We start from the raw sequence: 15,587 nt of genomic DNA on the forward strand, positions 1-15,587 counted from the left end.
CAACTTAGCCAAAAGAGTTGGAGAAGGACTCCATCCATCCATCCACCTATCTATCTATTCTTTTTCTTTTTTTTTTTTTTTTTTGAGACAGTATCACTCTGTTGCCCGGGCTGGAGTGCTGTGGCATCAGCCTAGCTCACAGCAACCTCAAACTCCTGGGCTCAGGCAATCCTATTGCCTCAGCCTCCCGAGTAGTTGGGACTAGAGGCATGTGCCACCATGCCCGGCTAATTTTTTTTTCTATATTTTTTTTGTTTGCCAATTTCTTTCTTTTTCTTTTTTTTCTTTTTCTTTTTTTTTTTTTTTAGTAAAGACGGGGTCTTGCTCTTGCTCAGGCTGGTCTTGTGGAACTCCTGACCTTGAGGGATCCTCCTGCCTCAGCCTCCCAGAGAGTGCTAGGATCAGAGGCATGTGAGCTACCATGCCCGGCCCAGACCATATCAGTATTTGAACCCAGGTTTTCTGACCCCTCAACACAAGGTGGCCCAAAGTTGTGCCCTGGCCTCCTTGCATGTCTAGATGACTGAAACAGTCATTGTTATCTCTGTCTCTTCAAGATCACCCAGCTCACAAACACGCCTGCTCAGAGGCTTGCCCTGAACCAAACCCCCCATTCCCTCCTTTTTTATTCCCCATTCTTCCCCTACGCTTTGGCCAGGAGCTACGGGCTTCTTTGCTCAAGCTGTTCTCTTAACAGGATTTATGAATCTTATACCTCAGTCCTCCTGGGTCTGCCCCATTCTTTCTAGAAAGCCATTTAGGACTTACCTGCCAGACCCCAAGGGCATGCATACTGCCAGAGAGTTGAAGTTCTGGCTGAAGGGGGAGTCGTTTTGTACAACTTTCCTGGCCATTTCTAAGTATTTTTTGCCTACCTGGGCTCATGTACAGTTGGCCCTTGAACAATGTAGGGGTTAGGGGCACCACGCCCATGCAATCAATAATATAACTTCTGACTCCTCAGAACTTAGCTACTCATAGCCCACTGTTGACCAGAAGCCTTGCCAATAACAAACAGGCCATTGACACACTTTGCATGTTATATGTATTGTATACTGTATTCTTACAGTCAGGTAAGCTAGAGAAAAAGAAAATGTTAAGAAAACCATAAGAGAAGATATTTAGTGCCAAAGGTCTTCCTTCTTGTCTTCACATTGAGGATGAGGAAGGGGGAAGGGTTGGTCTTGCTCTCTCAGGGGTGGCAGAGGCAGAAAAAAAAAATCCACACGTAAGTGGACCCTGGAGATTCAAACCCATGTTGTTCAAAAGTCAACTGTATTTTGGTTAATTCCCCATTTGTCTTTCTGATCCTCTCAAGCGGGCGTGACATGCAGTATATTTTCCAAACCGGGCTATTTTTGCGAGTGAAAGGAGGTGCTGTTAATAATTACGCCTAGACAGTACAAGCGAACTAGACTTCCCCAGACTGACCAACCAAGACCTCTAAAAGACTGGAAGCTTCTCTAGTTTTTTAAAATCTCCCAGGGCTGTTTGTTAGCTGACAGCCTTAAATCTGATGTAAATAGTTTAAAAATTAGCAGTGAACACAGCATTCTTGGTAAGTATTGTGACCTTAGAAACTACGGCTTGAGTGCAGACCAAATTATAAGAGCTGTCTCTAAAACAGATGAAGTTGAAGGCCCAGGAGGCAAGTTCCTGGAGGGGCCAGGAGGCTCAGCTAAAACTCTTCCCAGAAGTGTTTTAGACGCTGCGGGTGAATATTGTAGAAAGACTAAGGAAAAGCCACGTGGGGCCAGAACCAGTTCAGCACCAGATATTACTGCTTAGATTTCTCCTGCCTTTATCTCACCTTTTTGTTACTTAGATGAGAGCCAAAATAAGGGTGACTTTTCCTCCAACACAGGGCCAGATGGAGCAAGGCAGGAATTTCAGGATCCACAGAAAGACCAATTTAAGGACTATGCTCCTTTATTTTCCTCCTTAACACCTTAGATCACATAACTGATACCATCTGATTGTTTCACCAGCTCAGAGTGAATTTTCTTTTTCCCATCCTGGCAGGTCTGGCTTCTTGCATCCTTTTGAAGTTTATATACTTGAGTGTCTGATGAGGGTTTGTATATGGGGTGGGGGGAAAGTTCTGTCTCTTGCTGCCTTTATAGGACAGAAGTTTGGGGGTTCTGATTCCCTTGCCTGCCGTGTTGGGGCAGTGGGTTGCCCGTTCCCACCTTCTCTTGAAGAGCACACACGGAGTTTGAAGAGGTGCTTCACTTGAACAAGCTTCGTTTGTTGGAATGACCTTTCTGAGAGAAAGGTCCATATCTGAGACTTGTTCTAAAGAGGGGTTTGATTCCAGCAGTTTTACCTACAGTGTTCTCAGATGTTGGTCTTTTTTCAGATTCCATCTTACCAGTTTGTTGGCATCTCCCTGCCTGAAATCCCACAGGCCTGGGGGTTGGGGTTCCCCGACTTCCAGGGGCATTTCACTCAGGTCCTTGCTTAAATCCTGCTGTAATTACTGCTGCTTTATAGAGCCGCTGTTGAAGAGCTGTGCACACTGGGGGGAAGAAGGAAGGATGGTGAACTCCAAGAGACTAGGGCTTTGTTTCTGGCCTTAGCAGGGCCCCACAACAGTTCCTGGTTTGGCAGCCGAATTGATCCTTTGCGATTGGGCTTATTTATCTCTGGGTGATTCTAGCACAGGTTGGGCCCTTCTTCCCCAGGTCACGTGAATTAAGACTGAAATCTAGCTTCTTTGCTCCCAGTTCTTTCCCCCGTTGGGCTAGTTTCTACTGGTTTGCCTAGACTCCTTGTCCTTCCTTTTTTTCTTTAAGCTGTGTTTCTCTTCTTCACACCCTTCTTTAAAAAGGCTTGTGAGTGTTCACTGTTCTCAATCTGAAACATCTTACCTTTATTGTCTTTTTTTTTTTGGAGACAGACTCTTGCTTTGTTGCCCAGGCTAGAGTAAGTGCCCTGGCGTCAGCCTAGCTCACAGCAACTCGAACTCCTGGGCTCAAGGGATCCTCCTGCCTCAGCCTCCCGAGTAGCTGGGACTACAGGCATGTGCCACCAAGCCCGGCTAAGTTTTTCTATATATATTAGTTGGCCAATTAATCTCTTTCTATTTATAGTAGAGACGGTGTCTTGCTCTTGCTCAGGCTGGTTTCGAACTCCTGACCTCGAGCAATCCGCCCACCTCGGCCTCCCAGAGTGCTAGGATTACAGGCGTGAGCCAGCGTGCCCGGCCTTACCTTTATTGTCTTATTTCAGTTGCCCTGTTCTTCCCATTGCTTTGCCAAGGATTCCGTAGGTCATTGATAGTAAGAGAAGGTCACCATTGCCCTCTACACTTCAGACATTAGGGATGGGTAGGAGTCATGCCTGCCCATTTTATAGAACCAGCCCTGGGGCCGGCCCATATTTTTCAGGTTACTCCCTGCATGGGAGGATGGAGAGGTGGCTTCCATCTCAGGGAAGCTCTTTAAAGCAAGTGGCCAGGCCTGGGCTCTGCTGCACAGCTGGCCTGTTGCCCCTTTAGCATTTATGGTAGTGTCCACGGGGTTAGGTTTCCTATTGTTGGAGTGTGTGGGGGGGTGTTACATTGATTTCCTAACAAAAATGCTAACTTGAAAAGGGCTTAAAACTAAGACCTTCCTTTTGCTCCCAGCTTTTGCACAAGAGATTTCAGGTTTGCTTATGCTCATTTGACCTCTTACACAAGAAGCAGTTAGGAAAGCTCTGGTTATTCTTAGGATGTCGGATAGAAAGGGGGGAGGTACTGCAATTTTAAGAGTAGACCTGGCTTCTCTCTGTCTTTAATGCCCTCCTTGATTTTTTTTTTTTTTTTTTTTTGGGAGACAGAGTCTCACTTTGTTGCGCAGGCTAGAGTGAGTGCCATGGCATCAGCCCAGCTCACAGCAACCTCAATCTCCTGGGCTCAAGCAATCCTCCTGCCTCAGCCTCTCGAGTAGCTGGGACTACAGGCATGCACCACCATGCCCGGCTAATGTTTTGTATATGTATTTTTAGTTGGTCAATTAGTTTCTTTCTATTTTTAGTAGAGATGGGGTCTGGCTCAGGCTGGTTTTGAACTCCTGACCTTGAGCGATCCACCTGCCTCGGCCTCCCAGAGTGCTAGGATTACAGGCGTGAGCCAGGCCTAATGCCCTCCTTGATAGGTGCAGTTTTGCGGAGTGCCATGGAGGAGCCTAGGCTTGGGGTTTGGAAACAAATCCTCATTACTTCACAGACACACCCCAGCACCCCCCCCCCCCACACACACACACACCTGGGCACGTCCTGGCATTAGAACAATTCACAGAGGCCATGTGTATGCCATCTACTGCTTCCTGGGATTAGTCCTTCCCCAGTATAAAATAAATTCTTGCTTATGAACAACTCTAGATTGAAGCAAAATTCCTACAGCAATAAATATTTAATTAACCCACTTGATTTTGGAGGCATCACTTGGGAAAAGTAACCAGCTCTTGGCATTGCCAGTGAATGTGACAGTATAACCATGGACCATCAGGAAGACTGGGATTGGACCTTTTTCACCCCCCAAGTCCCTGATCCACTAACCCTAATCAAGACAGAAGGCAACTGAGTAGTGTAAGAGTCCAACTACATACAGCAATCAAACTTGCTAGGATGGGGAGAGAAGGGAAACATTTTATCATGTTATGTTTAGGGTAGAAAATTGTGGCTAGTATATTTACAGGCTATTTTGTTATTAGTTTATTCTCACCTGAGTTTTTATTTCTGCTTCTCAGGAAAATTTTCCCCCAGGTGGTGAGTGCCTGCGCTCTTGCTTTAAAAAAAAAAAAATCCACCTGTCTACAGAATCTTGGCTACACAGGCAATTGAAACTTCCTTGACTTCTTTAGGGAGTGAAAGGGTGTCAGGTGTACAATGTTGCCCACTGTTTAAGAGGCAAGGACTGAGTTACACGGCCACCTACAGAGTCTCGCCATTTAAGAAAAAAAAAAAAAAACCCAGAAGTACCACTGACTCTTGTCCGGAACGCAAGAGATTAAAACCGTACCTTACTTTTGCGATCTTGGAAGCAACAGGAAAACTGCGTGCATCTACGTCAAAATCTGTCTTCTCATGTCTGGTTTAAAAAATCTATAATTTACGTGGGCAGTGATCTCAGTGTTGGAACAAATCTTTTATTTGCTGCTGGAAGCTGCATGGGCCACTCATTAGTCCATCAGAGGTCAGATGCATGCCGGGCTGGCAGCTGGGACACTAATGATTTCATACGGCTTTGTATGACCGCCGGCCGCCCGTGGCGCTGTAAATCGGACTTGGGGTCCTGATTTTTTTCAAAACCTCTGGGGAGTTAGCGGACGCTTGTCTCTTGTGAGATAGAACTTAAGATAATATTTATAGTGGAGGGCAAAGGAAAAATAATAGCTAATGGGAACATCGTGGAAAGAATAGTAGCGATCTATTAGAAGTAAATTATGTGGGGCCATTGGAGTTAACTCATTTATGGGCTCCACGAGTATTTATTAGGTCCTTAGTGCTACGCCGTGGCTGGGCTCCAAGCCTCACCCCTTCCACGTGTAGGCTGCCAGGGAATGGTTCCTTCCTTCCTCACTTGGGTGTGTGTGTGTGTGTGTGTGTAGTAAGTGTACGTTTTGAGTTTCGATAATTATATATGCCTGTGTAACCAGCCCTCCCATGAAGAAAATAGAATATTTCCCTCAATCCAGAAGGATTCCCTTAGGATCCCTCCAGTTCTCTCCCACAACTACTGTTTCGATTTTTTTCCCCCCACCTTAAATGAGTTTTTCCTTCATATCAATGGAATTACACAATGTATTCTGTGTCTGGCGTTTTCCCACCAAGCAAAATGCCTTTAAAAGCTGTTTTGTGTAGGTTCTTGAATTAGTAATTCTCAGTAATTTTATTTCTTTTTTTTATTGCTGCACAACTCTGCTGCGTGGCTGTACCCGTGGTACGTTTATATGTTGATGTGGAAGTTTTTGAACAGCCAAGTTTTACTTAAGTAAACGCATTTATTTATTAAAGACTATGTTTGGAAGGCAGCAATGCTGGCATGTCCAAAAAAGTCACTCAGTTATCTGTCACGAAGCGTAAATTGGATGTGTTAGGGGACAGGCCAAGCACAGGTGTGCCACTTGTCGTCATCCCCTCCCCCCCCAAAAGATGCCCTTTTACAGTGGGTCGGTGTTAATGCCCTGAAGGAGGGTGTGAGAGAGACTGCAGCCCTGGGTAGGGGGCCTCAAGCTGAAGGCACCAGCCTAAGATCCAGGAGACAGCTGAGTATGGTAGAGGGCTGAGGGAGCTGTGGCAGGCTGGGTTCCCCAGAGGCAGAGTTTGGAGAACGCGGCCTTTTCTTGAAAGGCAGGACGCAGAGTTTGTTGCCTGCTGCCACCCAGGCTTCAGGTCCATACAGGATGGATGGTCTGGGCAGAGGAAATGGGCTGAACAGAGGCATAGCTACATTCTTCTCCCCATCCCAGTTGCCATGTGCCCCGTCCCACACTTGGTATTTTGTGACATCATCATTATACTTTAAAAAAAATTGTGTCTGTGTTGGTTTTTTTTTTTTTTTTTCTTTTTGTGATTTCACAGGGGCCTGGAGAAATGCTAGCTTTAGCTCTGCGTGAGAGGTGCTGTCTTCTGCCGGCCATTTTCCCTACCCAAATCGCCATGTCTCCCCCCATTCTGACCTCTGCCCTTCACGGCTCACATGGGGCATTTCTCTGCCCTATAAAATGAAGCCGGCTCCCTGAATAAGGGCAGACTCACAGCGGACGCGATACATGGGTCACACCACCCTTTCTCGAGTCAGAGTTACTGCCGCGTGCCCAGCTTTAGGAGGGAGCAGGACACAGAGGTGGAACTATTTTGACTGTGACTCTGGCCAAGGCTGGGTGCTGTGCTGCTCGTGTTGGTGTTCTCAGCTGGGTTTTCCTCCTCCTTCAAAGAGTCAGTGCTGGAGGGAAATAATTTTCTTCCAGGATGAACTCTTCATGCCTTTGATAATTCTGATAATCCTGTGAGCCCCAAATTGAGTTGTTCTGTCTTTTTTTTTTTTAAATCAAATAAGCTCAGCCAAACTCAAGGATCCAACGCTGTCAGTTGGAACTTACTCATCTAATTATCCGTGACTTTTAATTCGATTGCAGGTTTTTGTTTTTGAGACGGAGTCTCACTCTGTTGCCCAGGCTAGAGTGAGTGCCATGGTGTCAGCCCAGCTCACAGCAACCTCAAACTCCTGGGCTCATCTATCCTCCTGCCTCAGCCTCCCAAGTAGCTGGGACTACAGGCATGCGCCACCGTGCCCCGCTAATTTTTTCTCTATATGTTAGTTGGCCAATCAATTTCTTTCTATTTATAGTAGAGACAAGGTCTCCCTCTTGCTCAGGCTGGTTTCGAACTCCTGACCTCGAGCAATCCGCCTGCCTCGGCTTCCCAGAGTGGTAGGATTACAGGCGGGAACCACTGCGCCCTGCTTGATTGCAGTTTTAAAATGTGACCCGTCCATTTTGGTATATGTTAATATTAAGAGCTTACGCGCACAGGAGAAACACCCGCTGGCGTGCCACCAGGAGAGGGCCCTTGCAGGGGGAGGAACAATGTGTGCCAGGGCTCTGAGACCTGGACGGGGCCCTGCCATGGCATGTAAAGTAGGAGCTGAGGGCGCTGGACCAGTTCACAAAGGCCTGTGTGATTGTAGGACCTGGCCGCACAAGCAGGGGAGCAGGTGATTGGCAGGGACTAGCAGGGCTTGAGTGAGCCTGTGGAGCGGGAGGGGGGCTGGGCCAGGGTGTGGCGGGTGGCTGGTGTTGGGGAGAGGGGGTAACAGCGACTGTTGGGGCGCAGCAGTCGGTGAACAGTGTGAAGATTTTTCTCCTAAAAAGTAGGGAGGGGCTGGGGCGAGGTGGCTCACGCCTGTAATCCTAGCACTCTGGGAGGCCAGGGCGGGCGGATTGCTTAAGGTCAGGAGTTCGAAACCAGCCTGAGCAAGAGCGAGACCCCGTCTCTACTATAAATAGAAATAAATTAATTGGCCTGCTAATATATATAGAAAAAATTAGCCGGGCATGGTGGCGCATGCCTGTAGTCCCAGCTACTCGGGAGGCTGAGGCAGAAGGATTGCTTGAGCCCAGGAGTTTGAGGTTGCTGTGAGCTAGGCTGATGCCACGGCACTCACTCTAGCCTGGGCAACAGAGTGAGACTCTGTCTCAAAAAAAAAAGTAGGGAGGAAGAAATCCTGCTGTGGTTTCTGGAGTCTCACAGAAGCCTCAAGTGAACAAGTGTTGACATGATACTTCATGATCATCAAACCATGCTACTACTCCCTTGGCACCAGCAACTGAATTGGGGCCACATTCAGAGATAACGACATCCCCTTCTGATTCGAACCTTAACTTTTCAAATTTGCCATCCATGGAGCCTAACAATTTAGCATAGAGCTGAGCCAATAGCTCTGACCCTACTTGTGGCCATTGTTGGGCATCCTCATTCCAACCCCCACAGGTCTTGTCTCAGCCAGCTGGCCACACAGACCGGTAGTAGTGTATGTGTAAATTTCTTACCTTAGCCCTTGGCGGCAAGTGCACCTCAGCATTCTTAATTTTTTATTTTAGGAAGGCGTCACTCTACATGTATATAACATGTAACACAAACACAAGAGATTCTTCCAGACCCACAGAGGTTGGGGGAGCTAGGCTGCCTGCCTGATGGGGATACCTCTAGGGGGGGTGATGGTGGAAGGGGATCCAGGCAATGTAAAGGAAGACAGGTGTTAAGAATATAACACTTGTGGCTCACGCCTGTAATCCTAGCACTCTGGGAGGCCGAGGCAGGCAGATCACTCCAGGTCAGGAGTTCGAAACCAGCCTGAGCAAGAGCAAGACCCCGTCTCTACTATAAATAGAAAGAAATTAATTGGACAACTAATATACAGAGAAAAAAACCAAGCCGAGTATGGTGGCGCATGCCTGTAGTCCCAGCTACTCGGGAGGCTGAGGCAGGAGGATCTCTTGAGCCCAGGAGTTTGAGGTTGCTGTGAGCTAGGCTGATGCTACGGCACTCACTCTAGCCTGGGCAACAAAGTTGAGAGTCTGTCGCCAAAAAAAAAAAAAAAAAAAAAGAAAAGAAGAATAAAACACTTGAGTGTCCTAGAGGCCCCTTTATTTATTTTTTTTAAAACAAATTATTAAAAAATTAATTTTCTCACTTTTAAAAGAATGCTTTCAACTGTTTTTATTTTCTTTTCAGCTTAGACATGTCAGCAAGATAGAGGTCCCTCTAAAAACCCACAATCTCCCTTGTATTCATCAAAATCATTAAGTAATGAACATTAATGTTCATTTTCTGCAGTGAAATATGTGAAAATTCACTGAATGATATAGATAAAAATCATAAATCATTCTCATGCTGGTTTGTTTTAAAATTTAAAAACTGCACATTTATCGTGTTTTGAAATACGGATGCATTGTAGAATGGGCATATTGAGCTAGTTAATATACTTATTCACATTTTCTGTGGTGAAAACACTTAAAACATATTCTTACTGATTTTTACGAATATAATACATTGTTATTAACTATAGGCACTTTGTTGTCGTACACCAGTTATGGTTTTGCTGCTGAATAGCTTATATAAAAACTAGGTTTCGAGAGCATATATATATATATATTTTTTTTTTTTTTTGGATTTTGGAATTGCAGAAAGGGGGTTGTGGGTTTTTAATGGGACCTCTGGGATCCTCAAGTGTTTCTTTTGTTCTTAACACCCCTCTTCCTTTTTTTTTCTTTCCTTTTTTTTTTTTTTAAGACAGAGTCTCACTCTGTTGCCCAGGTTAGAGTGAGAGCCATGGTGTCAGCCTAGCTCACAGCAACCTCAAACTCCTGGGCTCAAGCCATCCTCCTGCCTCCGCCTCCCAAGTAGCTGGGACTACAGGCATGCACCACCATGCCACCATGCCCGGCTAATATATATATTAGTTGGCCAATTAATTTCTTTCTATTTATAGTAGAGATGGGGTCTCCCTCTTGCTCAGGCTGGTTTTGAACTCCTGACCTTGAGCAATCTGCCTGCCCTCCTCGGCCTCCCAGAGTGCTAGGATTATAGTCATTAGCCACCCCTCAGGGCTACCCCCTCTTCCTTTATATTGCCTGAGTCCCCTTCCACCATCAACCTCTAGAGGCACCCCTGTCAGGCAGACCTGCTCCCCCAACCTCAGGACTGTCTCTTTAGCCATCTCTACTGAGGATGCAAAACATAACAAGGCTTTCTTTCCTTGGGCTACTACTCTTCTCTGGCCCCCGTTTTCACTTTCTGGGCCTTCAACAAAACCTTCCAACCAAGCAGAAGTGGATTTTAACTCCAGTCCCAGCTATGAACTCTGCCCACAGTGTCTCACCTGGCAACCCCCTCCTGGCCTTTTGTGTTTGGTCCTGTTGAGAACAGAAACTGGCACTTGACTACCTTTGCCCTTCACCTAGATGGAGGTTGACCCAACTCCAAAATTTAGGATTTGGGAACCCTTAAACTATCCATGCTTGCAAGTAGATCTCTCCCCATAACCATTATCATCAAGTGATAGAGCAAGTGAATATATTACCAAATTGAAAATTTGGGGTTTGTATAAAGAACAAGGCTATTCACTGCAGCATTGCTTGTGATTTTTCAAAAATCAGGAAGCAGTTTTACAATTTTATTAGCATGTACTGATTAAATAAGTTGTGGTACATTCACATAGCAACATACCATACAACCGCTCAGAAAACCAGGCAACCCTGCAGAACATTCCCCAAGATCATATATTTAAGTGAAATTTTTTTTTTGTCTTTAAAAATTCAAGTATACAAAGCATATAGCATACCTTTGGATGGTTACATGAAGTAGAAACAATTGAGGGGATATTTAAGAACTATTTGCTCTTTTATGTCTGTGTTTGAGCAAATGCATGTGTGTTACCTAGGTAAATGAAAAATGTTTTGGACACCCCTCCCCCCACCACCAAAAAGGGATAATTTGTCCACAGCTGGGACCTGTTGTCTTGAACTGGTGGAGACTGTGCATGAACTAAGTCCTTATTCCTTTCTTCTGCCAAGCTGTAGGGCAGCACATGGCCAGAGCTGCAGGAGGGGCTCTGCTGAGGGTTGGGACTGCAGGTTTTAGAGGATTCAAGTAAAAGCTTGATTTTACTGTTACTTAATAGACTTCATTTCATGGTTAGATTTTATGCCTGGAACTCGGGAGCCTCCAGAGTAGCGCACACAGGCAAGGCTTCTGGACCCTGAGTTGCTTCTGGAATGGGCTGTTGGCTCCCTTTTATTTCTGTAGTGGGAAACTCAGAAACCCTCTTGGGTGGGCGGAGACCTCCTTCTGTCCGGGCTGCAGGGAATGCTGCAGCGTTCGGCCTCAGTTGGTGGGAGGCCAAGCAAATGTCTTCAGTCCTGTTAAGGGATGTCGAACTAATCTCAAAAAATTAATTTATAGCAGTTGATATATTTTAGTTGAGGCATTTTGATGAACTTTAAGTGGTGACCCGGGGCCTCCTTTCCTCCTTTCAGTTTACATTCTCAAGACACTGATGTGGGTATTTGTATTTTAAACCCTGAATCTCATTCTTTCAGATGTCTCAGGCTCTAACAGGAGTCCCTTGGTGTGTGCGTTCATTTTCTGACCACAGGTAGCATAAAAACTAGATTTCAGGAGCACGAGCGGGCACGTGCACACGCGCACACGCACACACGCGCACACACACGCACACACACTTGTTCACGAACAAAGCATTTTATTTAAACACTGGCTAGGGCAAACGTGCCTACTTTGCATTTTTATTTATTTATTTTTCCTCTAACCTTCCCCCTTCCCCCAATTCCTTTCCTGCTGGGCCCACATTCCTAGGTCTTTGTCTCTGCTTGGTATTTTAGAAATTTTGGGAGAGGAAGGCAGTGGGTGGGACGTTCTGGAAGCTGGGGGCAGGGAAGAGGGTGGTCACTTGCAGGGTCAGAGGTCAAGCCTGCTCCATTTAGCTGGGGCAGCCAGATTGTCGCCAGCCCCGAGGGGGCGTGTCCATGCATCTGCCCGGGAAGCCCCAACCAGGCCCTGGAATTCCTGCCGCCAGAGGACCTCTTCTCCCCAGTCCCCCCACCCCCCCCCATCCCAGGAGCCACAGTTCATGGCTGCTCCCACATTTCTAGCCATTGGATCACCCTCTGTATAGCTCCCATTTATTGTTTAAAAATAATCTTCTAGCTGTTTTCTCCCAGAGAATCGCATCCATTCACGTCCTTACCTATCGATCATGTTTTGGCAGCTCCACAATTGTTTATCAGTCTTAGAATGAGATGTAGAGCTTCTAAATGAAGTGTGAAATCCTTCCCAAAATTTTACTCCAACTTTTAACTGGAAGGCTTATAAACATTGGTCTCATTTTACAGTTTTTGGACAATGCATTTTTTTTTTAATTCATAGTTTATTAACTACAAGTACATTGCGGATATTTGATATTCTTTTACTCACTCATAGCTTTTTATTATCAACTCTCTATAACCTCATCTGGGTCACTTCAAGCAGCCTGGAACTTTGAAAGCACTGGCTCTTCTGAATCCACAGTTCTGGCTACTTGGAGCTGCGTTGATCCACTGTGAAATGATGCCAGGCAGGGATTGGGCCCAGACACCTTTTTCTCACCCATCTATCTGCTCTCTCAAGGCTGGCCGTGGGGGGGCTCTGGGTTCAGGAGCTCTGGGCACTCTGCCCTTCTCTGCTGCCGCTCGTTGTGACCAGGATCTCTTTTCTGGCCACTGCAACTGCAGAATCCCTTCCCACCTACCATTCACAGTGGGATCTCTTATGCCCGACATCGGCCAAGGCTCTGTGTTCTAAGATCAACAAATCTAAGACTAAGAAAAAATCATATTAATTCGTATAATTGTACAACCGAAGCCTGGGGTCAGCTTCCTGGCTCTGCCCAGAATGACCCTGAAGCCCTTTGGTTTCTGTTGTCAAGTCTCTAAAGATACGTTCTTGGGATTTCAGGGGTGAAAGGGAGGGGGTCTTCTGAGACACCTAGTCAGACCCCGTGTGTTTCACAGATGAGACTGAAGCCCAGAGGCGGCAGGTCAAGAGAGGTGACTGGGTAGATGGTCCCACAGGCTCAGGTTAACAGCCTGAGGCTCCTTCCCACTTCCTGGCCATGGAGATAGGAACAAGCTACAAGCTAGCTGGTAATATTTGTGTGAGCCCACAGACTGAAGGAAGCAAGGGCTCTCCAGCCAGTCCACACAGCTGTCCTGAGAAGAAAAGAAAAGATAAACGTGTTTTCAGGTTAGGGTTAGTAGTTTGGTAAAATGGGGGCCACCACAAAGGGTGGCTCTTTTATTCAAAGAGACATGTTTTATTCAAATTTAAAAGGAACCTTTGGATGGAAGGCTTTCACATTTCACATTAGCATAGGAGCAACCCCTTTATTCCCACGACACATGGAGAGAGCAAAGGGAAGGAATGTGGTTGAAACTGGTAGAGTTGCTTTTATTAGCACCACCACATCTTTAAAAAAAAAAAAAAAGATTGTCCAGGAATTTTTCCTGAATTTATCTAGCTTAGTATCTTTTGGTTAGAATTTAGACTCGAGATTTAATCGATTGGAAGGATTAGATCATCTCTAAAAGGTGGATGTGTTTAAAAAGCAATTGGCCTAAAAAAAAAAGAAAAAGAAAAAGGCAAATTACCACCACCTGGTTTCAGTCTACCGCCGTTGCTAAGAAGTACTGCAACGATCAAAATTGACGGTAAAGTTACAAACCTTATCGCAGTTCCCTTGTATAAAGTGGGATTCATCAAACCTGCTATAGCAGGACTTTTTTATTTTTTATTTTATTTTTTACAAAAAGAATACAACATCCTACATCTTCCCTTTTTTTTTTTTTCCTATTTCTGAATCTGAAAGTTTGCAGAGAAGCAGTTGAACCCGTGCTAATTCCCACTTCCCTGTTAACTCAGTTAAAGAAGGCTGAGTGGAGCAACCTCTTTGCTTGACTGAACCATTTAGGGAAGCATTTTCTAGCGCACATGCTTCATACCAAGATTTTGGTTGGTTAATAAAATGAAAACTTTGGAGAGGGAGAGATGCAGAATTCTCCCTCTGTTTGCACCTACATCTCAGTGGGTGGGCCTCTCTCTCAGGATCACCTCCAGGCCTCCCTCTGTCCTGCATCTAGGCCAGAAGGAGCTCCTGTTCAATTCCTTGAGTCTTGCATCCTGGATCTCCACAATACCTAGCAAAGTGCCCTGGAGAATGAGGTAGCCATGCTGGTTGTTGAAGCAAGCTCTTCAGAGGGTTCCCTGCTGTGTCCTTGCTAACCGTGTGGCCCTGAGCACCTCACAACCTCCTGTCCTGTCTTCCCCCGGAGATTAAATTGCTTGCTTGCTGTGTATGTGTGAAAGATTCCTCCTTGGGCACTGCTTCCCTGCCTGCTGCATGCTAGGGAGCTTTCTCTCACACCCAGGTGTACCAGAGGCAAATTTAAGCTCTACTCTTGAAAGCAATCCAGCAAACATTTACAGAGAGTGGCGCTAAGTGCCCTGCTCTGCAGGCAGATACACAATAATGAGACTGGCCCAGTTTCTGTGCCAAGGAGCCTTCTCTCTTGAGAGCGCCTTACTTATCAGCAGGTGCGGGCTGTGCCAACCCTTCTCTCTCTCTTCCCCTCCCAGCATGCTGGCCCCAGGGAAGTGTATAACATCACATAAAGCTGTTCTGGCAGCTCCAGGTGCCTCCCTGGTTCACCTCCTTGGAATAACTTGGCAGGAAGAAGAAAGGCTAGACGCTGGCTGGCCTTACCACTAGGTTTTTTGCCTTCATTCCAGAAGCTTAGAGCCCATAGCTTCCTTGAGTGTCTGGGAGAAGAACCATACTTTGCACTAATCTCCTTGATGAGGAGGATGGCCACAAGCCATAGGGCGAGGGCAATTTTTACTTACTGGCTCTTCACCTTGCTTCACATGTCTAGGCTGGAGTGGCAAAAGAAACTTTTCTGGTGCATTCTTTCAGGCCACCAGTCTCAGACTAGGGAACCCAATCTCATAACTTTGCTGGATAATTGACCTAAAATACAGGATCTCTGCTTTGAAGTGTCTCAGTTATGGTTCTGAATGAGAGTAGAGTGGGATGTGGCAGTTGGTTATTTTTTCCTCCTGATTTGGGGCAGAGGGAGTGAGATGGGCGAGTGGGTATTTCTGGTTGTGTTTGCAGTTAGTACACACACGCTGCTGCCTCTCCTTGTGGGGGTGTGCTGCTTTTTGGGAAGGGGGTGGTTTGGCATCTGGGATCCAGGGCACCACTGTTGCTGTCTTCCCTCTTCCTCCCATCCTGCACCTCTCACATATGCCTGTCCCTCTCTGGTCCCCAGGTGCTGCACCTATACTGTGACACCTGCTCTGTGCCCATCTGTCGCGAATGCACGATGGGCCGGCACGGGGGCCACAGCTTCATCTACCTCCAGGAGGCGCTGCAGGACTCGAGGGCACTCACCATTCAACTACTGGCTGACGCCCAGCAGGGCCGGCAAGCAATCCAGGTGAGCCCTTCACTGACTCCCACACTATGCCTTTTCCCCCTCTCTGTC

General features: G+C 46.4%; 1 protein-coding gene across 1 annotated transcript in view; it reads left to right on the plus strand.

Annotated features, from left to right (window-relative positions):
- Positions 1 to 15,587, plus strand: part of TRIM71 (tripartite motif containing 71) — a 73,147-nt gene that overhangs the window by 36,675 nt on the left and 20,885 nt on the right. The window contains exon 2 of the mRNA XM_012769217.2: positions 15,372 to 15,539. Within this exon, the coding sequence (XP_012624671.2) occupies positions 15,372 to 15,539 (168 nt within the window). The remainder of the gene's footprint in view (positions 1 to 15,371; positions 15,540 to 15,587) is intronic.

The sequence above is a fragment of the Microcebus murinus genome, chromosome 1 (genome assembly GCF_040939455.1).
Source record: "Microcebus murinus isolate Inina chromosome 1, M.murinus_Inina_mat1.0, whole genome shotgun sequence".
Lineage (NCBI taxonomy): Eukaryota > Metazoa > Chordata > Mammalia > Primates > Cheirogaleidae > Microcebus > Microcebus murinus.